General features: G+C 48.7%; 1 protein-coding gene and 1 long non-coding RNA gene across 3 annotated transcripts; one reads left to right on the plus strand and one right to left on the minus strand.

Moving 5' to 3' along the window:
- The first annotated feature begins 33 nt into the window (after positions 1 to 33).
- On the plus strand, positions 34 to 12136 carry Gucd1 (guanylyl cyclase domain containing 1). 2 transcript variants are annotated; one of them, XM_027394207.2, is made up of 6 exons: positions 34 to 190; positions 7026 to 7110; positions 7810 to 7975; positions 8989 to 9080; positions 9258 to 9499; positions 10050 to 12136. In XM_027394207.2, exons 2-6 carry the CDS (start codon positions 7100 to 7102, stop codon positions 10139 to 10141), a joined length of 603 nt encoding a protein of 200 aa, XP_027250008.1. In that variant the 5' UTR covers positions 34 to 190; positions 7026 to 7099; the 3' UTR covers positions 10142 to 12136. The 2 variants fall into 2 exon arrangements, with proteins under 2 accessions (XP_027250008.1, XP_027250007.1); XM_027394206.2 differs by lacking the exon at positions 34 to 190 and adding an exon at positions 631 to 790.
- LOC107980291 lies at positions 2899 to 24633 on the minus strand. The gene is made up of 4 exons (XR_003480983.2): positions 23777 to 24633; positions 22293 to 22403; positions 14687 to 14770; positions 2899 to 4592 (listed from the first exon to the last, which is right to left on the minus strand). It is a non-coding gene; the product is annotated as an uncharacterized LOC107980291 (long non-coding RNA).
- Between the last annotated feature and the right edge of the window lie 589 nt (positions 24634 to 25222).

A 25222-nucleotide genomic window follows, 5' to 3' on the forward strand; every position in this document is an offset into this window, starting at 1 on the left:
GAGGACCCGGGGGGCCGCCGGAAGCATCCGTCCTCGAGCCCCAAAAGGAACATGGAGACCCCCCCCCCACTTACAAAGTACTCCAGGGACGGATTGGGCGGGAGCTAGGCTGGAGCCCCAAAATTGCTGTGGTGCCACAGGAAGTGAGGCTTGGACTAGGAATCTAAGCTTTGGATCTGGTCGCCATCAGGTAAGCGGCGCACCGAGCGTGGGAAACTGGCATTTTTCATCGTGTGGCTAAGACCGAAAGGGAGGCAGAGGAGGATTCCCGGGGCGTTTCGATGAGGCAGGCACTGCGAGGGGCCGGCGCTAACACCCGGGGCTGCAAAGGAGCAAGCCGAGCGGAGGGGGTTTGGGAGGAGCCAACGTCGCTATGGAAGGGCCTGGGGGCGGGGCCCGGGAGGGGCGGGGCTTCCGCAGAAGGCGGGCCCTGCGGGTCGCTCTTTATGGGAGAGAAGTGGGTGGGCGAGGAGGCGTGGCCTAGGGGAGGGGCGGGTCTCCAGGCCGGGGACCTGGCAGGGACGAGGCGGGGCTTGAGGCGGCCTAGCCCCCGCCCACCCGGCTCTGAACCGCGGAGGCGGCGGCGGCGGCGGGCGGCGGTGGCGGCGGCGGCGGGAGGAGGAGGAGGAGGAGGAGGAGAGGCGGCGGCGGAACTCTCCCCACACTGGCCGCGCTCGCTGCCCAGCACAAGTCGCAGCTGCGATCAGCTCCAGGCCGGGGCCATGGGCGCCCTGCGCCACCCGGGTCATGAGGACGGAGGCAGAGGCAGCGGGGCAGCCGCTCGAGCCCGGTCAGTGCCTCTCAGAGGGCCTTGCCCTCACCGGGGAAACCGAGGGGGACTCCGCCCTGGAGCTGGGCAGGGTCTGGCCGCGCGACCTTGGGCCGCAGGCGGCCTCAGCCCAGACTGGAGCTTCCAGTGGACCTTAGCTAGGTGGATGGATATTCCTTCTCGTCTCCCGTCCTCCGCTTCTGGTTGTTTCTCGGGGAGTTCTGAGAGCAGTCAAGTGCAAAAGTCCGAGGGGGCAAAGGCACTGCCTTCCCCAGAAACGAATGGTCCTGCTTGAACCCCGTTGCGTGATGCTGTTCCTAGGGGGAACTGTGGAAGGCCTGGGGCTGTGAAGGGGGAAAGAACGGCCTGAGATCCCTCAGCAAAGGGAAGGGCCTTTTTTTTTTTTTTTTTTTTTTTTTTTTAATCTGGCTTCCCAAACGCAGCGCTTTTGTCTTAGTACTCTTCTCTCTCTGGTTCCCTCCGCCCCGAGGAAACCCGAACCCCTTTGCTTGCTCAAGAAGTGGGGAAAGTTGGAAGTCATGGTGGAGCTCTGCTTGGGGCACAAGAGTTGATATATTAATAAGCTGTTGTGGCGTGCTGCTATCTCATGGGAAGGGTCAAGGGGTTTGGGGCCTGAGCCCTTCCTTAAGTGTCAATTGGAGAGTAACACCACTTTCGGGGAATGGTTCCTTCTGGTGGTAGGCTGGAGCAGGGCTTGGACCTACCCTGGGATTTACATTTTTACTCCTCCAGTTATCTAACTGTGAACTTTGATAAGATCGTTGCCCTTTCTTAGCCTCAGCAAATAATGGCTCACTTGTGTCGAGCTAAGAGGTAGATACAGTGGTAAAGTGTTTATAGATGGTATAGGATTAATTTTCATAAATCCCGGTGAAGTAGGCTACTGCTGTTATTTGTACTTTTTGAGGTGAGCAGGCTGAGGCTGAGAGGGATAATGTGTCCAGGGAGAGTTGACTGCTTTCCTTCACTAGGGACAACCAGACAACTGAAGCCAGGCCACAAACAAAGCAGACCCTAGTTTTCAGGTAGGGTCACTTCTTGGCTTCAGACATCAATATCAGCAGCAGTTTTGAAGTCTAAATGCTAAAGCTGTTATCTGGACAAATACCAAGGCCTCTCCTACACTTATCACCTGCTTCCAGAAAACATCTTGCCTGTGCCAAGATCAGGATAGCCAAGTAGGGATATTTGCCTCGTGAGGCCTCAGGATCTAGGGGTTCTAAGGCTGAGTGAAGTGGGGGAGGGGGGAAAGAGAGAGAGAGAGAGAGAGAGAGAGAGAGATCGCTGAGTTTCTTAGGACCCTGAAGAGCAACCTTCCTAGCCCACATTTTATAACAGTATAAGAGAAGACATGGCCCCAACTAATTAGAACCAGAGTGCAGGCCACAGAGAGAAGAGGGAGTATCCAACAAAGGGTTGTGATCTGGAAGCCTAGAACTAATAGGCTCTGTAGTGACAAGGAGGCATTTCAAGGGGTAGAGCTTTAAAACAAACCTATTCAACAGCATAGAATAATGCTAGCTATGGGTAAAGTCTGGGAAGAGGCAAATGCAACCTTGACCCTACCTGCCTATTACAGAATTCTCAGGCCCACCAGGGAGAAAGCAGATGCCCCCTCTATGAGCCTGATGTGAGGGGGGAGGGGGAGGGGGAGGGGCAGAACATTTGGATGTCAGAGGTGAGAAAGCCACATTCCAGATCATTGGTTAGATAAAAACAAGATCCAGGTAGTAATCAGCTTGAGTAGATCAGAGCAAAAAGGGCATTTACAGCCTCAGTGAGGATTCTGGAAAGGGAAGACACCTATCTTGATAGCGCCTCATTCTGCAGAGAGTTTTCCATCAGTGTATTGAGAGAGAACGGTTTGAGTCTCTGGAGACTGAGGTTTACATCACCTTGGTTTGCCTGAAGCCTCTCACACAGCTCATCGTTCCTTCAGTAAGTGACTTTTTTTTCCTTCCTTTTTTTTAAACTTGTAGCACCGGGGATTGAACCTCGGTCCCTGACAATGCTACGCCCCCAGCCTCAAGTAATATGATGGGTCACTACTAAGCATTAGCTACTAGACAAGGAAACAGCAGACAAAACCAGCAAGTTACCTGGTGTCTTTGTTTATTTTCTCATAATTCTGGAGGCTGAGAATTCTAAGATCAGGGTGCTGGTAAGTTCAGTACAAGATCCATCCATTTCTTATAGCCAACTCTCTCTGGCTATGCCCACATGACAGGGAGAGAGGAAAGAAAGAGAACTTGCACAGCAGAGTATCAGAAGGATAAAAAGAAAAAGGCCTATGACTGTTAGCTTGCTTTTTCTTCTTTACTTCTTCTAAGATTTTGATTATAAAGTTTTGTGTGGCTCGAGTGTTTTGTCTGCATGTGTGTCCATGCAGGTGCCCTCAGAGGCTAGAAGAGGATGCCAGAACCCCTTGAACTGGAGTTACAGACAGCTGTAAGCCGTTGTGTATGTGCCTGGAACAGAACTGAGCCTGGGTCCTTTGCAAAAGCATCAAGTACTCTAACTGCTGAGCCATCTCCAGCTTCTTAGTTTTGTCAACATGATATAATCTATAATCACGTGGGGAAAGAGCCTTAGTAAGAATTGTCTAGGTTAGACTGGGCTGTTGGTTTGCCTATGAGGGATTTTCTTAATGGGTTAATTGAACTGGGGAGACTCACCCTGAACATGGGCAGCTCTGTTTCCTGGGCTGGGCCCCAGACTGACACAAAGGGGAAAAGGGCTCTCCAAAAGCACACGTGTATTCTTGCCATCTGTTCCTGATTTTGGATGTGGTATGACTGGCTGTCTCCTACTACTGTGGCTTTCCAGACATGATGATGTAACCTGGAATTGTGAGCTAAATTAAACCCTTCCCCCCCTACGTTACTTTTGTCAAGGGGTTCATCGCAGCAGCTGGCAAGGAGACTTAAGACACAGCCTAAGTTATTTTTCCTGGCCCTTTATAAGGCACAAGTTCAGAGACTCCATGACTGAATGGCTTCCCTAAAGACCCAACTTCTTATTTAAAGACTTGTTTATTTTATTTTGTGTGTATGAGAGTTTTGCTTGTGGGTTTGTCCACGTTATCATGTGTGTGCTCCCAGAGGGCAGAAGAGGATGCTGGAGACCCCCTGGAGCCCGAGTTATAGCTGGTTGTGGGACCTCTGGAAGAGCTGCCAATACTCATAATTGCTAAGCCATCTCTCCAGCCCCTGGAGACCCAACAGCTTCTTTCCACCACCACTGTGGGGTTTATGTTTCAATGTGAGTTTTGGTCATGAGGGATGCAGGCTCAAGCCATCACTGTTCTTCAGGAATCTCAAGACTTAGTGAGGTGACAGCAGCTTTTTGTGTCACTTTTGCTAAGCACCGAATGAAACAAACAGGATGTCAGGATGGAACGCCCTTCTCACCCATCAAATGCAGAGTTAAAAAACCCCTGAAGAGATTTTTGAACCAATGCTGAAATAATAATAACAGTAGAGAGGAAAGAGTTCCAGACTGAGGGTGCCACAGGTGTAAAGACGGCTCCGGGACAATCAAGGCTGGTGGTTTCGTAGGACAACTGGAGCAGGTGAAGGTTGAAGTGAGCCTGGTGGTCCTAGGTTGAGCTGTGACCTGCAGGGTATTTAGAAGGCTAGGGATGAGATGTGGCTCAGTTGGTATAGCAGTTGCCCAGAGGAAGTGCTGGGTTTCATCCCCACCACCACATTGAAACTAGGCATGATGTCACATGCCTGTAATTCATTAGGAGGTGAAGGTAGAAGGATCAGAAGTTCAGCGTCACCTTTGACTTTGTAAGACCCTGTTACAAAAAAGAAAAGAAAAGAAGGCATATGTAGTGGGGGCAGTGAGAACTTCATTTATTATCTCATTTTTACACACTTTGTGTATGTTGGTTAGACGTGTGTTTGTATGTGTGTCCATGTGGAAGCCCAAGGCCGACGTAGGTGTCTTCTTGACCCTCTCTACCTTATTTATATGTTGAGGCAAGGTCTCTTACTCATCAGCCTTGAGTTCTGCTCATCTGGCTAGTCAGCTTGCTCAGGGGATTTCCTGTCTTCTTGCTGGGATTATAGGTGTGGGTGGGTTCTGAACTCAGGTCCTCACACTTGAGCTCTTTATCCACTGAGCCATCTGCCCATCCCAAGGACTTTAAAAATTAGAAAATGTAGACAAAATGCCCCTAGCTGTTACGTGCAGGGACAGGTGATGGAATCGGATTTGGGTCGGGGACAGACAAGACTGAATTTACAAAACAGCAAGCCAAAGGCCTTGGAAAGACTTAGGTTTAGAGGTGCCTGGGGTAAAAGGAATGAAGGGCGTTGAAGCCTCAGCTTTGCCTAGGCCCAGCACAACAACTGGTGGATCACTTAAATTTCCTTCAAAAAGCATGATGCATATTGTTGCTCCAGTTACTCATCATTGCTCAGTGCTGGTCCATTTCACAGAGGAGGAAGTGGAGGACACAGAAATGAATGTCAGGTGGCCTATTTGCTGTTACATTCTGCCTCCCTCAGGCACATGGGGGAGGTGAATGGCCAGGAAGAATCTTCAATCCCTGTCCATCAGGCCACAGATAAGATCTACTTAAGGGCTGCATACTGTGACCTTTAGTGTGAACTCAGGCTTAAAGGATTACACTTGAGAAATGGGGACTGGCCTGATTAAGGAGAAGGAAAGCCCTCGAAATAGTGGCCTTTCAACTAGCCAGTCTCTAAAGACATGGGAGAGCAGGAGGCTTAAACTTAGACACCAGGTCTGAAGAGCTGGGACAAACTCTCTGGCTAGTGAATGGCCCTCCTGTTTAACACACACAGAGGGAGTGATGGGGGAAGGCTGGCCTGGTAGGTGGGTGCCTGGAGTGACTTTGTACAGAACTAGCCACCTGGCCCAGGGGAGAGCCCAGAAATCCTCAAAGGGGATTGTGAGTAGACTGGGTTTTCATGTGGTGAATCGGTGAAGTGGTGACCAGTACAGAGAAGTTCCTCCTGGTTCTTTAAACTGTGGATTTCCCTCCCTCCCTCCCTCCCTTACTCCCTCCCTTGGTGTGTGTGTGTGTGAGAGAGAGAGAGAGAGACAGAGACAGAGACAGAGACAGAGAGAGAGAGAGAGAGAGAGAGAGAGAGAGACAGAGACAGAGAGGATAATGCATGTAGGCCTCCTCATTCTATAGCCCAGACTATAGCCCCTCCTTCCTGTCTTAGCTTCCCAAGTCTTGGGATTGTAAGTTTGTGCCACCACACTCCTGCAAGAGTGAACTTTGTGCCTGTTCATGGGCTGAGCTGCTGCAGATCACGTGCTGGCTTGTCCACCCCTCGGGGCTCAGCTCATACTGTTGTTCATCAGTGTTTCGTTCTCTGAGGCATACCCCTTGTTTCTCTAACCTAAGCTGCTGGTTATCTGTTTTGTATGTTCTTGCTATGCACTGGGACAAGATCTTGTGTTATTTGTCACTGTACTGCAGTACATGTGCCAGGCTCTTGGAAAATATTTTTCAATCTGTTGACCAAATCAGACCAAAGTCTCCCACTTTAGGAATAGCGAAACACAGTCCAGCGAGAGGAGGTTAGACAGCTCCTCCAACCAGCCAATGGTACCGAAATGCCTAGGCGTGGCCCTTTCTGTCCCACCTCACAGCCTGGAACAGACAGGCTGAGAGGTTTGCCCGGGGTCAATACTAGCTAGAGTTTGGAGGAGCATTCTACTACTTATCTAGCTTTTGTGACATTTCCCTCTTCCTAGCCATGGTCTTCCCATTTTGCTTGTCCTGGAAACTTCATAGAGCCAGGCAGATGCCCTGGGCCACGGCTGAAAAGGGCAGCACTTGAGAAGAGTTGAGGTCCAAGGGTGGGTGTTAGCTCATGGGAAGCCACAAGCACCCAGGAAATTGTGTGCAAAGACTCCCCAAGCGTGAGGGGTCATGGCAGATGCTGATGCTGCCCAGAGTGGGCCCTGGTGTTATACAAGAAACTGAACATGCCAAGGCAGCAGCTAATACTGTTCTGTCTTGAAGTGACATGGGAACCACCAACACACTGGAGGATTTTGAGTAGAGCTGGCTGGCTGTGGCTAATGTTTAGGGGAGAGTACTGGTGGTATAAGAATAACAGGCAGTGGGGAGGCCCCTGAGATCCTATAGAGTTTCAGCAGATGCTATAATGGTGTTTCCAGGAGGCGTGGCATTGGTGGGCACTGTGCAGAGAGAATGAGAGGCCTCACTCTTGTTTCTTGGCAGGCGATTTTGTGCAGCTGCCTGTGCCCATCATCCAGCAGCTATACCATTGGGACTGTGGCCTGGCCTGCTCTAGGATGGTGCTTCGGTGAGTGTCCACACCTGCTGTGACATCAAACAGGAAGTAACCTTGGTGGGATTTAGCATCTTTATGGGTTGGCTTTGTTTGAAACTTTAAGAGACCCAGCTTCATTTAGGCCCTGTCCTATTTTAAACATGAACAGAAAGTGGATCAGGCTGCCCAAGTGTTGACTCAGGTGATGCCTGGGAGCATGGGGTGGTCAGGGAATTCCCAGTGTTCAGGTTGGGTGCTTGGTGCATCTTCCCACTCTCTGACGTCAGGTTACCAGGATGCTACAGCAGTGTGAGAACAGTGATAGTCTGAGCCAGGAAGGACCATTCCCATCACCTTGGTTGTCTGGAGATTCAGATCGGTTCTCCTTTATCTACCTTATGTACTAGAATTCTGGCCAATAAGAAGTTTAGTGCCTGAAATTTTGAAAACCATATCCAGGGGCTTAGATATGCAATCAATGAGGCCAGAGGAAGCAGCAACTTCCCCAAGTTCATATCATCCATAAGAGATGCAAGAACCAAAATCTAGGCCCTTCACTCTGGGGCCAGACAGTGTCCCAGGCCACCTGAGCCCTGAAAGCCACCATGGTGGTTTCATGATAAAGAGCAGAGACCTCTGAAGATAAGAAGTGTCAGCAGTGGCTGTGGCACTTATTGGAAGGTGACTTCATCTAGCTTTGCCTCAAGAACAAGCTAATCTCTTTGTCCTCAGGTACCTGGGCCAGCTAGATGATGGGGAGTTTCAAAATGCCCTGCAGGAGCTGCAGCTGACCAGGAGCATCTGGACCATCGACCTGGCCTACCTGATGCGCCACTTCGGTGTGAGACACCGCTTCTGTACCCAGACTCTAGGTGTTGACAAGGGCTATAAGAATCAGGTGAGCAGCTACCCACCGGGTATAGGGAATGGTCAAAGCCAGGACACTCGAGTAAATGCACCGGTATACAGAGACCAATGGCAGTGGCAGATAGACTACAGACCAGGGACGTTGATGTCTAGGCTGTATGGAGCATATGCACATTGAGTCCAGGACTTCTGTGTCTTTCTCCACTGCAGCACAGGACAGGCTGAAGGCTGTGGAGTTGTACTCTGATCTTACATGACTATCATTGGCTTGTTTCCCTCAAACTCACTAGGGTAATTGGTATTCTGGAAGAAAAACATGTATTGTCTCTGTCTGTCTGCTTTCTGTCCTTTTTTTGTCTCTCTTGAAAAATAATGCCATCAGAAATGGCTGTGCCAACACCAGTGTGTTCTGTCCCCTTGCAAAACCAGAGGCAGTCTTACCTGTCCTTGAGGCCGTCTTGGCCCAGGCACCATGGCTTGGCAGGGTAGTCTCTACTAGCCTTGTTGTCAAAAGGGCTGCCACATGGTGGCCAGTGGCAGTCAGCCTAATTCTTCTTCGAACCTTCCATGCCAGGTAAAGAAGGCTACTAAATATTAAGACAGAAAAAGGGCACCTGAGAACAGAATGTCTTTGGCCTGCCTCCTGGGGCTCTGGTCACGTGAGGTCCCAGCACCAAGCAGAGTGTGTTCCGTAAATCATGCTTGGCTACGCTGGCCTGTGACTGAGCTATCCTGGCGTGGATTGGAAGGGCAGCCTTGCCCTCCTTACTCCTTTGCTTTAGGCTGCTGCTCACATCTGTCCTGACCAGTCCTCCTCGGGGTGCTCGTCAACTTTCTCAGCTTGGGCATCCTTTTCATCCTTTGTGTGGTCCTGTCCCCTCTCCAGCCAGGGACAGACACAGCCTTCTTCCTGAGCATCCTGGGTAGAGCCACCTGCCTGCCAGTAGGGCTCGCATACCTTCATGTTCCTGCTTCTATAACATGCTCATTGCTTCATCTAAATGGAGTATGGGGGACCACTCCAGCCTGCCTTTCTCGCTTCAGTCCTTCTACAGGAAGCACTTTGACACCGAGGAGACCCGGGTGAACCAGCTGTTTGCACAAGCCAAGGCCTGCAAGGTGCGAGTGGAGAAATGGTAAGCCACAGTGACAAGCCAGTACATTGCCACTTGCAGGGAGCTCAGGGCCGGGGCAGACAAGCCCAGTCCTAATATACCATAGCACTGGGGATGCATTCAAATTGGGGGGCATCAATTTGGAAGAGGGGGACAAAGGCCCACTGGCACTGACTGACCCCCCCTCCTGCCCCACAGCACAGTGAGTGTGCAGGACATCCAAGCACACCTGGCCCAGGGCCACGTGGCCATCGTGTTGGTGAACTCTGGAGTGCTGCACTGTGACCTGTGCTCCAGCCCTGTCAAGTACTGCTGCTTCACTCCCAGTGGCCACCGCTGCTTCTGCCGTACCCCTGACTACCAGGGCCACTTCATCGTTCTGCGTGGCTACAACAGGGCTACTGGCTGTATCTTCTATAACAACCCAGCCTATGCTGACCGTGAGTGCTGGGGGCAGGTGGGCCCAGGTGGTTTGTGTCTACACAACTTCCTCCCCTTCAAGCTGGTGTGGCCCATGTCTCTCTCTCCAAGGTCTGTGCTCCTCCTGGAATTTTGTCATCAGGGCTTGCCCCTCTGGTCACACAAGCAAACCTTCTGCTGTCCTGGGTTCCAGCTGCCTCTCCTCACACTCTGCCAGCTTCACTCTACTGCTCAGATCCCCACCTTGATCACTCACGTTCCACAGGCTATCGGCCCCACTCCTAGGCTTTCTGGGATAGCCAACACACAAGCTAGAAAGTCTGGCCAGACCTTGTCCTTGTAGACTGCCCACTGTCCTCAGGCCATGGTGTGAAGGACTTCCCTGACCATCTTTGTATCTTGACACACATTTAACATACTTCTCTATGTTACTTTCTCTATCTGCTAAACTAGGAATGGGAGGCTTGAGGCAAGGAGTAGAACACAGACCCCATCCAGGCCCCTGGGTATCAGCAGGGTGAGTGTTTACCCCACCCACTGGCCTGACTCTGACTTTCTCACACCTGGCAGGAATGTGCAGCACCAGCATCAGTAACTTCGAGGAGGCCAGAACCAGCTACGGCACAGATGAGGACATCCTCTTTGTCTACCTGGACAGCTGACAGCAGGAGCCTGGCATGTCAGGTCCTCAGACTCTATCTATGTCCTGCCTGAGCCAGACCCACTCAGGATGCCCACACCTAGGGCTGAGGTTCAGAACTGTAGTCTCAGCGTGCTTGACAAAGCCCTTGGGAAGTCTGTGACTGCTTTGTCCACCAGTGTCATCATGCCACTTACCCTAGACATCTTCTAGTTGCTGGAGACAACCCAAGAGCATGTAAGGGGAGTGTCTCTCAAAACCCTACGTCTGGCTCCAGCTACGCCCAAGGCCAGGGGAGAGGCAGGAACCCTGAGAGAGAAGCATGTTTGGGGGAAGCACATCCAAATTCAGGCCTGTGGCTCTGGGCCCCTCTGAGCCCCGTGGTGGATGGTCACTGCTCTCTCCTGTCTCCCATGGACTCAGGGCTCTGCGACTGGTTATGAGGCCTTGTTACCATGCAGCATAAGCATACCTCATGGCCATTCTGAGACCCTCTGACCCCTGGGATGCTGACTGACACCTTCTATAGAATGGAAAGCCTTTAGAAGTGGGCGGGGGTAAGTGGATGACAGCCGAGAGATGTTCCAGGAAGAGGGTGCTGGCGAGACTCCCCAGAGAGCCCCTGTATCCACGAGGCCTCCTCACACCAGCTTGACTTCCCACAACTGCATCTGCCCTGCAAGTCAGAGCCTTTTGAGGATGGGTGCTAGAGGGCCCGTGAGCCTAAAACAGCAGGCAGCGTCCCATCCACCCTGGTGTTCAGACCAGGGGCATTTGTACAGAATACTGGGTCTCTTCAGTCTTGAAGAAAGGCAATGCCAATGTCACAGAGCCCAGCAGGTAATAGCATCAGCTGGAGCTGGTTTGTCTTTTTTTTTTTTTTTTTTTCTCTTGGTAGCAGGAGTGTTGTTTTATTGAGACTTCAGTTTCCACTGTGTGGGGAGTAAGACAATAATAGATACAGGTACTTTGAAACCACTAATGCTTCTTTACATAGGGTGGATAGGCCAGTCCGAGTTCTTAAGCAGATGACTGGCATGGCCTGGCCAGCAGTCTGAGCGGTGGAGCTGCACCAAAGACACAAGTGAATGGGTCATTCCCAAAGAGCTTAGGGAGCCCACTCTTCATGGTACCCCAACAGCCTCTCACTGTCCCCTCGCTCCAGGGGTCTTGGTCGTTCAGTGCTCAAGGCATGACATGGCAGTAGCTGCTTCCCTTACCACTAGCTGGCCCCTCATGGTAGTTTGCGGGCCAGAGGTGGTCTGTGTTTACAAGGGCAGTCAGACCACTCACCTATATTATTCCTCAATATGAGATGAAGCCTTGGGTGGGAAGGAGGTGCTGATGGCTTGGCAGCCACTCTGGGTTTCAGAGACTAGCACTGGTTTTGGTCTGGTCTGGTCTCGTTTCCATTGCCTTAATGCTGAGTAGCCCAGGGCCCCAAGGAACTCTGGCTCCAAGCTCAGGAGTACCACATAGCAGCTATGGGTATGGGTGTCCTCAAAGAGGTTCAGGTATAATTGTTGAATCTGGCTGACAGGAGGAAATAAAGCCTTCTCAACAACCGAAGGCATGGCACATGGGTGCTTATGGAAGGTGACTTCTGTAGAAGGCAGTCATCGTTTACCATCTAGAACACTTAAAAATACTCAGCCCCTGGACCCAGATAATGGCTTCTTAGGGCAAGGCACAAGTTAGAGTCCACCAGTCTGTAAGAACAACACGAGAGCTGCTGTCTTCAAGAGGAGGATCACAGAGGCATTGTCACCAGGCGCTCCGTGTTATATCGCACTAGTCATGAAAATGGGCACAAGAAAGCCCTGGCATCAGAGACTTGCCCACAGCATGCGACACCCACAGCTTCTCAGCTCTGACACTCCACGGGGACTGCGGACGGTTTTTGTTCACTCTAGCCACATGAGGATGAAAGGGATTTTTGCATAGCAGGATTTTCTACATAAATATATTTTGTTTGTAATGAGCCATTCTCAATAAATCTTCTCACTGAATGGTGGTAGCCCGCTTTGTCCAGCTGCTGTGAAGCTGTGTTAACCTGCAGAGCTCCTGCCTCCCCAGATGGTTGCTGTGACTGCTTTGAACCAGGTCCTTGGGATTCTCTATCTAGTCTTAGCTGGCACTGGAATCTCATTTTCTGCCTTCCAGGCCTCACCCAGGCCTTGGTGCTGGACAAGGATAGACAGTACCTATATATTTCAGAACTCAGACTGGCTCTTGAAGAAGACAGGACATTTGACTGAGGCAAGGGGAGCCAGTCATCTATAGGAAGGGAACAGGGGGCTCAATGGGAGGACCCTAACCTTTGTTCCCGTTGCTCCAGCCTGCAGCCAGTTAATAGGTCCTCTAGGCTTTTATTTGGCATAATGTTTGACACCTCCATCACCGGTGTAGATGACTCTTGACAGAATTCACTTTTCAGGCTGAGTAAGAAATTCACCATCCCAGTTCCTTACAGCAATCAAGGAGAAGCCACTGTCTCCTCTCGCCTCTCACTTTACTTCAAGCAGCAAAAAAAACAAAACCAAACCAAACAAAAAAAACCAGCAGGCCCAGTACCTTCCTGAGCTTAGTGCCTCACCACCTTCTTACTGGGTCCTTTTTCTTTTGCTCCCTTTGAGCAATGTTTAGACCAAGAGCTGTTTGTCGAGCAGGCCAAGGCTCACTGCCTGAGGGTCCAACAACCCTGACACTCCCTTTAAAATGCTTTGAGGGTCCAACAACCCTGACACGCCCTTTAAAATGCTTTAAGCCTCTGTAGTCAATAGTTTTGCTGATTGGCACTTCCGACAGAGGGAAGCTAGAGGCACCTCTGAGAGGTCCCTGACACAGTGACTATTCTCCAAAGCTGGCTGGATATTAAAAAATAAATTTATTGCTGGGCTGTGATGGCACACACCTTTAAGCCCAGCAGTGGGGAGGCATAGGCAGGCAGATCTCTGTGGTGAGTTCCAGGACAGCTGGTATTTAATTTATTTTTATTTTATATTAAAAATTTGGGGGGGGGGGCTGGAGAGATGGCTCAGAGGTTAAGAGCACCGACTGCTCTTCCAGAGGTCCTGAGTTCAATTCCCAGCAACACATGGTGGCTCACAACCATCCGTTATAAGATCTGGTGCCCTCTTCTGGTGTGCAGATATACATAGAAGCAGAATGTTGTATGCATAATAAATAAGTAAAATCTTAAAAAATTTTTTGTTTTGTTTTTGAGATAGGGTTCTCTGTGTAGCCCTAACTGTCCTGGAACTTCCTCTGTAGGCCAGAGCTGGCCTTGAACTCATAGAGATTCTCCTGCCTCTGTGTCCTGAGTCCTGGGATCAAAGGCGTGCGCCATATTGCCTGGTTAATTTTTTTCTTTCTTTTTAATGGTGTATGGATGGACGTTTTGCCTGTGTGTATGTCTGTGCACCACCTGTATGCTTACTGACTGGAGGCCAGAAGAGTGTGTCAAGTTTCCTGCACCTGGAGGCAGAGACCATTGTGAGCTTCCATGTGGGTGCTGGGAATCAAACTCCCGTCCTCTGGAAGAGCAGCCAGTGCTCTTAACCACTGAGCCATCTCTCCAGCCCCTCAAATGGTATTTCAAGACTCTTCTATTTGGGTCTGTGAATTGGGTAAATCACGGCTGTGACACATAAATACATAGATACCCATCCTAAGAACATGTTTCTTTGAACCAACTGGAATAGGGCTGTTGATTTAGTCTGCAGGACCTGGATTCTATTTATCATTGTGTTGGAAATGACAACTCATCCACTGTTGTGAGCTGGACATACAGGAAGAGATTGCTAGCAATGCAGAGGCTACCACACCAGGCCAGGCTTGTGTTTGACCGATTCTCTTGCAAGGAAAGAGTTTCACCTTGTAAAAGTTATTCTTGGCTCCCACTCAAAGGGTGCTGTTTTGTGGGCTAGAGGACATAAGACATCAAGTAGAATGTCCACCTGAGGCATATGATATCTCCAGTATGCAGAGTTCTTGAAAGGACTGGCCTGCCTTCTTCAGTGATGGTAGAAGATTAAAAAGGAGACAGTCTAGGGTACAGTTAGAACCTCCTTGTGGTTGGGTGGTTGGTTGGTGCATATCACTGGTGACACTTTGCCATATTATCATACTCCAGTTTGATCAGCCAGCTCTGGGGATACAGTGAAGGCTACCAAACAGACATGTGATCTAATTGTGGCTTTCAGAGCCATTTGTAGTCGACCAGTGGTACATTTCTATCACAAAAGTCACCCTACAGTGGCTGACAGTCCAGGTGTCCACACTTCCTGCTGTCTGTAAGCACCTGGCACCGTTTAGTATTAGAATAGCTTCCTGAAAAACCAACTCAGAAATATGTGTTTGACTTTCTCAACCAAGGATGATTAAATAGAATCATGAGACCCTATGCTGTTGAGAGTCTCTTTTGGGAGACAGATACCAGACCCGGTCTTCCATCCATGCTTAAGGATACCAGTTTCACAGGCACGTGCTTTGGTCATTCACACAGAAATTTGCAACCTCATTTTTGCACATATTAGCTTGCAAGTAAGAAAAAAAAAAAACCTACCTCTTTAGGGTTCCTGAATGTTTGAACATTTTTTTTTTTAATATAGTGAATTCCATTTCCTGAATTCTGTCCTGAAGATATACTCTGAAGGAAACAGAAACAGGACCAGGTTTAGCCTTTAAAATGTTCATACCTGCTTCTTTGGTCATAGCAATACAGAGGGATGAATAAATGAAGAATAAATGAATGAATAACTTAAGTCTGATGTAGGAGAATGATTAAATAAGGGACTATTCAGACGTAAAATATGCAGGTTGTAGAAATAGTTTTAAAACCAACTTTTTATGAAGTAGGAAAATGCTCACATGTTGTGAAACAGTGGAGTGACAACATATGGATCCAATTACATTAAAATAGGTACTAAAAAGCCTGAAGAGATTTATTCCAAAACATTAGTTAGGAGTTATCTCTCGGGGCAGAGATGATTTTTTTTTCTCACATTCCAAATCCTCTATGAAATGCTTATTTCCGACAAGAGAGGCTGATTTCTCTTTGATTGCCACAGTCCCCAGCACTCTCTCACCCACAATCCCCAGCTGTGACTTCATTTGCTCACTAGATGTTCCCTGGGGCTAACTGTACTCCAGGCACTAGAAGAGGAAGAATCCAGGAGTCGGGGCAATGTGCAGCTCTCAGCTTACAGACACCATAGCGCAGGACCTTTGACTCATCCTAGACCACTGGCTGACCAGGAAGGCCTTCCCCAGCAGGTGGCTGTCCATGTGGGCAGGCGTTAGCGATTGGATGGAGGAGAGCAACAGACTCCTTGACCGTGGATGCTCTGTGGGAGGAGCATGTGATGTCAAGCCTGGGCTGGCATCCCCTCTACACTGGGGATAAGGCTGCAGCTCTGGCTCATCTTTGGAAGGAAGAAGAAAACACAAAACCTTGTGTTTCCTTGCTTATGTGGGGAAAAAGAATCAGCCCTTCAAAAACCTGTCTCCTCTATCTCAGGTGACATCAGTCATGACTGGGGCCCTCGGCAACAAGAAAAGAACTGCAAAGTGACTTTGACAACCCCCTCCTCAAAAGAGATGTGCTAAGTTGGGCATGGTGGCCTTTGATCCCCACTACTGGGAGGCAAAGGCAGGTCAATCGATGTGAGTTTGAGGCCAGCCCAGTCTACATAGCAAATTTCAAGCCCATCAGGACTACGTACTGAGATCCTGTTTTTTTAAGTTAAAAAGAAAAAAAAAGGGGGGGGGACCTTTGGAAAATATTGTCAAACTGAGATAAATTTAGTCTATCTACAAAATTGATCAACTTTGGTCCAAAACAGGTTCCAATGATAGTGAACTGTACCCTGGCTTGATGTGTAAACCAACTGTAATCTAAGAGTAAATACCCTAATTGAGTATTGATCAACTGCAGAAGTCCAAGTTTCAGCCAATCATGAGTATGTGTGTGTCCAGATGGGGTGTGTGGTGGGGTAAAGTCCTCATGCCAGTGTAGTAAGCTTTGCTGATGACTGGCTTTGTTGATCTTTTTGAAGGACAAACTTGGTTTTATTGGTTTCCTCTACTGAGGGTGTGTGTGCATGCTGTGGCCAGAGGTCAATCACGCTAATCATGCAGTTCCCCAGGGTGCATTTCACACCCTTTTTTTTTTCTTTTTGAGACAGTCTTTCTCTGACCTGGGAATCACTGAATAGGTTAGGTTAAACTAGGCTAGAAAGACCCAAGCGTCTCCCTGTCTCTACTTTCCCATAGGCAAGGACAGATCTAACACACGGTGAGGTCCGAGGACCACTGTTCCTGCAGCACATAGGGTTAAGGATGACAGCTCAAACGTGGCCAGGCAGTTCCATTGGACTTTATCAGCCAAGGTGCTACCTAAAGGACACCTATCCCCAACATGGGGTTGTTCATACAATTTAGCCACTGGGCAACAATGTTGCCTGTACCAGGCTTGTTCTTGGGGGCTACCAACCAGCTCCCAAATTATGACACAGAGACTTATTAGTAACTTTTGAATGTTCATCCTAGGTTAGGCATGTTTCTGGCTAGCTCTTTTAACTTAAATTAACCTTTTTCTCTTCATCTAGCTTTCTGAGTTTTGTTTGTTTGTTTGCTTTTCTGAGACAGGGTTTTCTCTGTGTAACAGTCCTGGCTGTCAAGGAACTTGCTTTGTAGACCAGGATGGTCTTGAATTCACTTCAATTTTTGTTTGTTTGTTTGTTTGTTTTTTGAGACAGGGTTTCTCTGTGCAGCTTTGGAGCCTATCCTGGCACTCGCTCTGGAGACCAGGCTGGTCTCGAAACTCACAGAGATCCACCTACTTCTGCCTCCTGAGTGCTGAGATTAAAGACTTTGAATTCACTTCTTTTTTCACCTTTTGCCTCAGTGTTGTTTACCTTTTCTCTCTGTTGTATAACTTACTTTCACTACTTCTGTGTCAGACAGGCTGGAGGCTGCCGGGCTCCTTGCTTCTTGCCCCAGGCGTGTCCCTTGGAACCTAGACTTCTCCTGTTTATTTTCTCTGCCCTCCAGCCCCATCTATCGTTTCTCCTGCCTAGCTATTGGCCATTCAGCTCTAAGGACAACCAGGAGCTTTCTTAGGCAGGCCAGGTGAAACAAAAGCAACACATCTTTACATAATTAAATGCACATCCTTACAAATGCAACATAAATATAACACACATTTACCTAGCTAAAGCAATATTCTGCAGCATAAACAAATGTAACACCATCTTTGCCTAGTTAAAATAATATTCCACAACAGTTGCCTTCTCTGATGAGGAACAGGAAGGGTGGGGCTCCAAAGCACCGCCCCCCATCCCTGACTCTGATCAGACAGTCTGAGGCTCAGCGCTTGCTGTACCCCTGAGCTACACCTTCTGCACCTGGGGTTGGTATAAGGGGCACAGCCCACACAGGCACCGCACTGACAACTGCCAAGGAGCTTCACGGAGAATCTAGTCTGTCTCATCACCATGCTAAAACCTAAAGCAGGACAGCCACTCGACTCCATTATACCAGCACACAGGCAGAGAATTGAGTGACCTAATTGTAAGTCAGGGTCATCCACTGAGGTGGGAACCATGAGAAAATGAACAGAAATAAAAGACAGCAGAGACTTAGTAGAAGGCATTTTCAGATGTGACGATGGGGCTGGTTAGGCAAGCCTGAGACCCACAGGGAAGGCCATCAGGAAGGGCAGGCTGGGACTCTCGGGGCACTGGCTGGTGACCTGCCCCACCATCATATAAATGCTTATGGTAGCATCCACCATACAATGGACAACCACTTCTGTATTTTTTCCATAGGAAAGAGTGTCATTAATGTCTTTAAACCAAATCAAATGAATAGAATGCCAGAAACCCAGAACCAAAGAGAAAAACTCATCCTTAAGATTCTGTTCTTTGGGATTGCTTTTGACGTCAAAGTCTGTATTAGTTAGACCCAGCCAAAGGCAGGACTCACAGAGTTTATAGTAGGAGACGTTATGTGGACGTGAAGGGAGTGACGTGGGGCTGACTAGGTGCTGTGGAATAGTCTTTTTATACACTGTAAAAGATGTGTCTCTGCTTAAGGCCCCTTCTGGTTGGTTTAATAAAAAGTTGAACAGCAAATAGCTAGGCAGGAGAGGATAGGCAGGATTTCTTGGGAAGAGAGAGGAATTCTGGGAAGAAGAATTAGTTGTGGCAGGAGACACCAGTGAGACTCAGAACAAGTCAGACATACAGAATAGAAAAGAATTTCTCTAAAGCCACATGGCAGAACATAGAAGTTATAAGAGCTAGCTGGGAACAAGCCTAAGCTAAGGCCAAGCTTTCATAATTAATAAGAAGTCTCCGTGTTGTTGACTCCGGGCTGGCAGTCCAAGGAAAGTCCGACTATAGCTAGGCAAGTCTAATAGCTCCAGGGAAGTCTGTTAGGGAGGCAGGTTGAACCTCTCAGCAAGGATTGGAACTGCTATCTACACACAATTTCTTCCTTCCCACAGAAACCACGGAGGTTCCCATCCAGGCTTGTTGGCATGATCTCACTCATGGCTATAAACTTTAATGACATCTGTAAGATATCTTTGTACAAAGCAATCTGTGATGGTTATGCTTGGTTATCAATTTAGGAAGCTTAGAATGGCATGGAGGTAAACCTCCCTGTAAACCTATGAGGAAATGTCTAGATTGGGCAATTGACGTGGGCAGTATCATCCCATGGTCTCTGGTGATGGACTGTCTCCTTCCTTCTGTAGGCCTAAGGGAGCCAGCTGCCAAAATCCTGCCATCACTATATCTCTGCTATGGTGGACTTTGCCTTGGAACTATGAGCAACTCCTCACCTCCTTCTTAAGTCTATCATGTATTTTTGTGGCAGCAATAATAAAAGTGGCTATCATGCAGAGCATGGTAGCACACGCCTATCATCCCAGCTAAACAAGGATGACTAAGACAAGAAGTCTAAGAGCAGCCCGGACAACCTAGTGAGAGCTAGGTCGTCTTAACCTTCTGTGTCCTAAATCTTTTTTACACTCACCTAGGTCTGTACCTAACTGAAGAGTTTGGAACTATAGCCAAAGTGGGGATACATCACAGAACATCCCACCTGCTCACAACCATGCTGTGCCTCCTGTTTAGTTTTGTCGTCAACTTGGCACATCTGGGAAGAGGGAACCTCAATCGTCTTCCTCAGATTGGGGCTTTTTCATAGTTGCCAATTGATATAGGAAGGCCCAGCCCACTGTGGGCGGTGCCACTGCTGGGCAAGTGGGCTTGGGCTGCACAAGAAAAGGAGCTGAGCAAGCCATGGGCAGCTAGCCAGTAAGCAATAATCCTCCATGGTCTCTGCTTCAGTTCCTGCCTCCAGCACCTGTTCTGGTTCTGGTTTCTCTCCAAATAAACCTTTTCCTCCTGCTCGTCCTAACATCCCCCCACCACTTCTCTGAGTAACAGCTCTGGGTGTTCTGGAACTAGCTCTGTAGACCAGACTGGCCTCGAACTCAAAGACAGCCACCTGCCTCTGACTCCTGAGTGCTGGGATTGAAGGCGTGCGCCACCACCGTCTGGTCCATTCATTTCTTTTGGTCAGTGTTTTATGACTGTATGAGGAAAACCAAACCAGAATGCTTTGTGGTCTCTGTGATCCTCCATCTGCCCTCGCCCTCCACTAGCACACAGTCTCCAAAACTGACCCTCAAGGAGCTGACACCTCAACACCGGAGCATCCTGTGTGTCTAATTTCAAATCCACCAGCATAAGCAACATCTAGGGGTTTCTTAAATTGAGGTAGAACTTGTATAACAAATGAAACTCTTCAAGTGTATAATAGAGTTATACTTAATACGCTTCCAAGGTTGTTGAACCATCCCCAGAATATTTCTGACACCCTAGAAGAAAACAAAGCACTAACTTTTAGCATCTAATTTTTCCCTTTCCCAGTCGATCTGCCTCCTGCTTAGACAGTTAAAACCCCATCATGCACTTTAAAAGTCACCCACTGGGGCCTCAGATGTCCTATACCTATCTGACTGGCCTAGGAAGGCAGGGGCTGGAGTCTTCATGATGGTGGCGCTGTAGTTGGGTTTGACAGACTCAACAAGCTCCCAAATACACATCTCAAATCTATCTGCAATCAGAAACACACACACACACACACACACACACACACACACACACACACACACACACATGCTGGACACAGTGGTATACACTTTTAATCCCAGAACTTGAGAGGCAAGGGCAGGCAGATGTCTTTGAGTTTAAGGCCAGCCTAGTATATAAAGCAAGTTCCAAACCAGCCAGGGATACCCAGTCTCAAAACATAAACACACAAATCCCAAATGCAACCAACTACAAACACACACTACCTTACTTGGCACCACATCTGGCCACTAGGGGGCAGCCACGGGGCAGAAAATAATCCATCATGCTGATTGACAGGGCTATTTCAGACAGCAATAAAGACAAGCAATTGCATTATGACCTCTTCGTGGATGCCAGTGAAGTTGAAGGATGCCAGATGACTCACACAGCCCAGCCCACTTGACTGTGACCCTCTTGGTCCGGGAGGTGTGGTCAGGTCTGAGGCAGGGTGGAGAAGGGTCTAAAGAGAAACCACTCTGCTAACAAGCAGAGTGGAGATGCTTGGTAAAAAGAGCTGGCCACATTGGTGGCTCCAGCTTCTGACTGAAGTGAAATCCTGCATTAACCTCAGCTGCCCAACAAGAGGACAGGGAGGTCAGGAGATCTTCCCATGGGCAGTACCTCATCTGTCCAATGAGAATCTGAGTCTCTGGAATATAACCAAGGGCTCACACTTAGGTCAAGTCAGGGAATAGAGTCCAGAGTCTGCATTTGGGCTCCTCCAGTCACACTTGGCAAAGCCACCCAGTCACACAGAGTGGGACATGAATTTTCTCTGTCTGTGAATTGCTGGAGGCCAGTGTAGCAAACCTTGCAGTCAGGAGCCCTTCCAGGGATCCTGGCCTTGGCCACCACTGTGTCATCCCAGTGTGGCAGGCACCTGCTCTCTCACACTGCTGACACCACAGGCAGCATTTGAAACTGTTCCTAAGGCTTAGGGACAGAAGATGTTTGCCCCAAAGGAATCCAGTAAGGTGGAGTCAGAGCTAGGCAGAGATCCAGTTTTTCCATGTGACCCGATTCCCACTATTGTCTCAACGCCTAGACTGTGGAGCCTGGCCGCAGGCAGAACCAGACATGCACATTTATCTTGTGACAAGTGCAAATGCCAAGACAAATGCAAATGGAAAGGAAAAAAAATGGATTCCGGAAGCCAACCCATTATATTCTCTAGACAAATGAAATTGAGATTAATTTGTGTGAAGACGCCTAGGATCTAAATCAAACGCAAGGAGGATTTATTGATAACTCTGTTCATCATTCCACCCAGCGACTCCTCCCCATAGCCAGCAGTTGCCGGCCCATCCCCTGCCTCCTCCTTCATCCTCAGAGGTATAAGCCATTCTAATACCCCCCCCCCTTTAGTGTATACAGATTCATTCTGTCGGTTCTAGCCCTCCAGAGAACCTTGACTAACACAGAAAATTCTGCAAGTTTGGAGTGCCATCCGGGGCTTCACATGAAGGGATCTAGAACACAGTCATGTTCAACCTTTTATAGCTTTCTGGAGCAGTGATGAGTCTCCAGGCCAGGTAAGATAACTCTTTGGGAAGAGAGATAGCTCTTGGGGTGGAGGATTTCTAGCAGCAGTGGCTTGGTAGTTGACTTGTGATCACAACCACCTGAGGACCCCAGAACCTATGACAATCTGTGCTGACTCAGGGGACATCATCAGTACGGTTTGGTAGGTGGGGAAGAAAGAAAGAAGATGGGGACCCATGTCAGAGTCCCCCTCCTCCTTCTAGAGAGCCCACAAGGGCTTCTCCGTTAACAGTTCAGTTTCACGTTAGTCCTGGGTAGGCAGTGAGACCAGTCCCATTCCCATCTGATCCCCATTTGGGGAACAAGGTGGCCACCAATGAGGATCCACACCCTTGCCATGGTCTCCCAAACTACACACAAGAAAGCAGAGGAGAGTCAGTGGTCCTTCCCAGGCACAGGCTGTGGAGCAGACCCCACCCAGAAGAAGTAGGTGGAGCAGGGGGAGATGAGGCCCAGCAAAGGGAAAGTTCATGAACATACCTTTCTTTCCATCTCCAGAAGTGAACTCACTGGGGTAGTGTTCCTGTGAATTAAGTGCGAGGCTAAAATGAACCTCTAGGTGGCAGCACCAGGACAGTCATTCCCCATCACCTAGCCAGACCAAGAGAAGCATGGGATTAATGGCAGTGAAGAAGTGATTGGCAAAGGCTGGGTTCCTATCCTGGACTGGCTACAGCAGCTCATAGCAGAGGATCATGGGGAAACAAATGTAGACTTGCCAGCTCTACTCAGGGGAAGCTCAACCCGGCCACTACCTTCAGAGACTGGTGGCCATACCTCAAACCTGCAAGCAGGGTTGAGCATACTGATACATGCTTGTAATCCCAGTACTTGGGAGACCGAGGCAGCAGGATTCCAAGTGTGAGGCCAGCCCAGGCTGTATATCAAGTTTCAGGCTATTCTGGGCTACACAGTGAAACTCTTGTCTTAAAACAAAATCTACAATCCCATCTATTTGTCCTTGCTTGCGTAATAGCGTCTTTCTGAATAGGTCAATTACGTGCGAAGTCCACACAACTGTGGTCTTCATCCAGAGTCAGACAGCCTTGGATTACCTTCCTCTTAAACCACAGTTTTCCTCTCTAAAAACTTCCTCTAAAGGGTACTAAACATATGAATGACTGAGCAGATCAGTTTCAGTGCAGAGGGAAGAAGCCCTGAGCAAGCCAAGTCCCGAGTGACCGGATGCTGTTGACACAGGCACAGCCAAATCAGGGACTCCAAAGCCTCAGCTCTGTGGCAAAATCTCTGCCCCACCCCACCCCTCTCCCCTGAGTGGCCAAATGAGGCTCACAGGGATGGCAAAATCTTTCGGTTTCTGTGGATGGTGACAGTGTACACAGAAAATGTCCATCATAGTTTTTTCTCTCCAGATGTTTATGTGTTGAGGACTTTTGCCCTCCTCCTGAGAAGAGTGGAAACCCGCCTCCTTGATTGAGCTGAGTATAGTAATAGCCCCACCTCCTTGTTTATTGTATGCAGTAGCCCCGCCTCCCTGTTGGATTGTATATAATAAACACGATGAGATTCTGGGGTGCTGTGGCATCTCCATCACAGAGCCCACTCCATTTAATCCCAGCTTTTCCCGGGTGTCTGTGTCTTTCCTCATTCCCTCACAGCCCCAGTCAGGTCCACCCCTGGAGTCAGGCTGGATGCAGCAGATCTCTACATGGTGGGGTTCCATAATGCTATCCTTCCCCCCTCCTGGGAAATAACAGTTTGTGGAGCTTGCACAAGGCCAGGGAGAGCTGAGCATGGGTCTGCTATGCTCTGGCCTAAAACTCCTAACCTTCTGTGTTTGCTTAATGTCTGCAAAAGGAAATTTCAGACAGTACACAGTTAATCAGAAGGACTTTGGGCAATGATAATTCTGTCTCCGTTACTGTCCACCCCACAGGCACAACTGATCTGTGGACCTTCCTCAACCCAACACTTACCAAAGAGAAAGCAGGGGCAGACCTTACCTCAACCAGAGATCGTGCCCTTCATCTTGCCAACTCAGGTGCACCATGGGTTTGGTGGGCCTCTCACCACAGAGAAGAAACAGCATTCAAATTGGAGATGGCTGAAGCAATGTCCACTTTAAAAAATGGAGGGACCGGGAGCAAAATGCCCTGGAATCTTCCATCAGTGTGCTCCTGGCTTGAACTAGGCACGAAGTGGAAGTGGTGGGTGCTTGTCTCAAGCCTAATTCTAGGTGGAGTCACAGGGGTGGGAAGGGGAAAATGGAGCCGAAACCCAGGCTTGATCCGGGGACTGGTTTTTGCTTTCCCTCTCAGCTGCGAAACCCAGCCAAGAAACATTTAAGAAAGAAGTTTTACAGAGAGACACACCATGGATGGCACTTTCAGGAATTAAAGGCTGGAACAAGAGTTCTAATTGGTCTTAATAATAAAAACCTGCAGTCAGATGGCTGGGCAAATGTTGAAAGATTGGAAAGAGAAAAGAGCAAGCTACAGCCAACTCTTTCTTACCTTGCTAACTCCTCAGCCGCAAGAAACCAAGTTCCTGTCTATTCCCGCCATATATTCTTCTCTCTGCTCAGCCGTATCACTTCCTGCCTGTCTGTTCAGACCTCCAGACCTCTATGGTTAACTAGTGGCTAGCTCCGGCCTCTGATCTGCAGACAAACTTTATCTGATAGATTATAAACAAGGAATATCACCACATGAGGCCACTGGCAAAAAAAAAAAAAAAAAATCTTTCCTGTAATTCTCTGGGAAGGTATTGTGCATACAGTTAAACCATAGCTGAACTGTAATGTATTCTCTCTGAACCACCATGGAAAAGGAAAAATGGAGGTTCACCAGAATCCAGCATATGTGGGATTCTAATCAGACTCTCTCTCTCTCTCTCTCTCTCTCTCTCTCTCTCTCTCTCTCTCTCTGTGTGTGTGTGTGTGTGTGTGTGTGTGTGTGTGTGTGTGTGTGTGTGTGTGTATGTGTGTGTGTACATGTGTGTTTGCCTGTGTATCTTCCATGTTTCCAGTGTGGTGTTGTGGGATAACCTTTTTGTACACTGTAAGGATGTGTCTCTGCTAAGGTGCCTTCTGATTGGTTAATAAAAAGCTGAATAGCCAGGAGAGAATGGGCAGGACTTCCAGGGAGAGAGAGGACTTTGGGAAGAGGAGAGGTAGAGTTGCCAGTGAGACACGGAACAAATCAGACATACAACATGGAAGAGGTAAAAAGCGAAGTGGTATAACATAGATTAATAAAAGCAGGTTAGTTCAGGTTATAAGAGCGAGTTGCGAACAAGCCTAAGCTAAAGGCCACGTTTTCACAATTAATAAGTCTCGGTGCCATTATTTGCAGGCTGACAGTCCCACAAAGGAAAAGTCCGACTACAGTATGGTATATACAGACTCCTGAAAATAATCACTGTGGGAAGGCAGCGTGCACCAGATATGT

This window comes from Cricetulus griseus, assembly GCF_003668045.3.
Source record: "Cricetulus griseus strain 17A/GY chromosome 1 unlocalized genomic scaffold, alternate assembly CriGri-PICRH-1.0 chr1_0, whole genome shotgun sequence".
In the NCBI taxonomy this organism is placed as follows: Eukaryota; Metazoa; Chordata; class Mammalia; order Rodentia; family Cricetidae; genus Cricetulus; species Cricetulus griseus.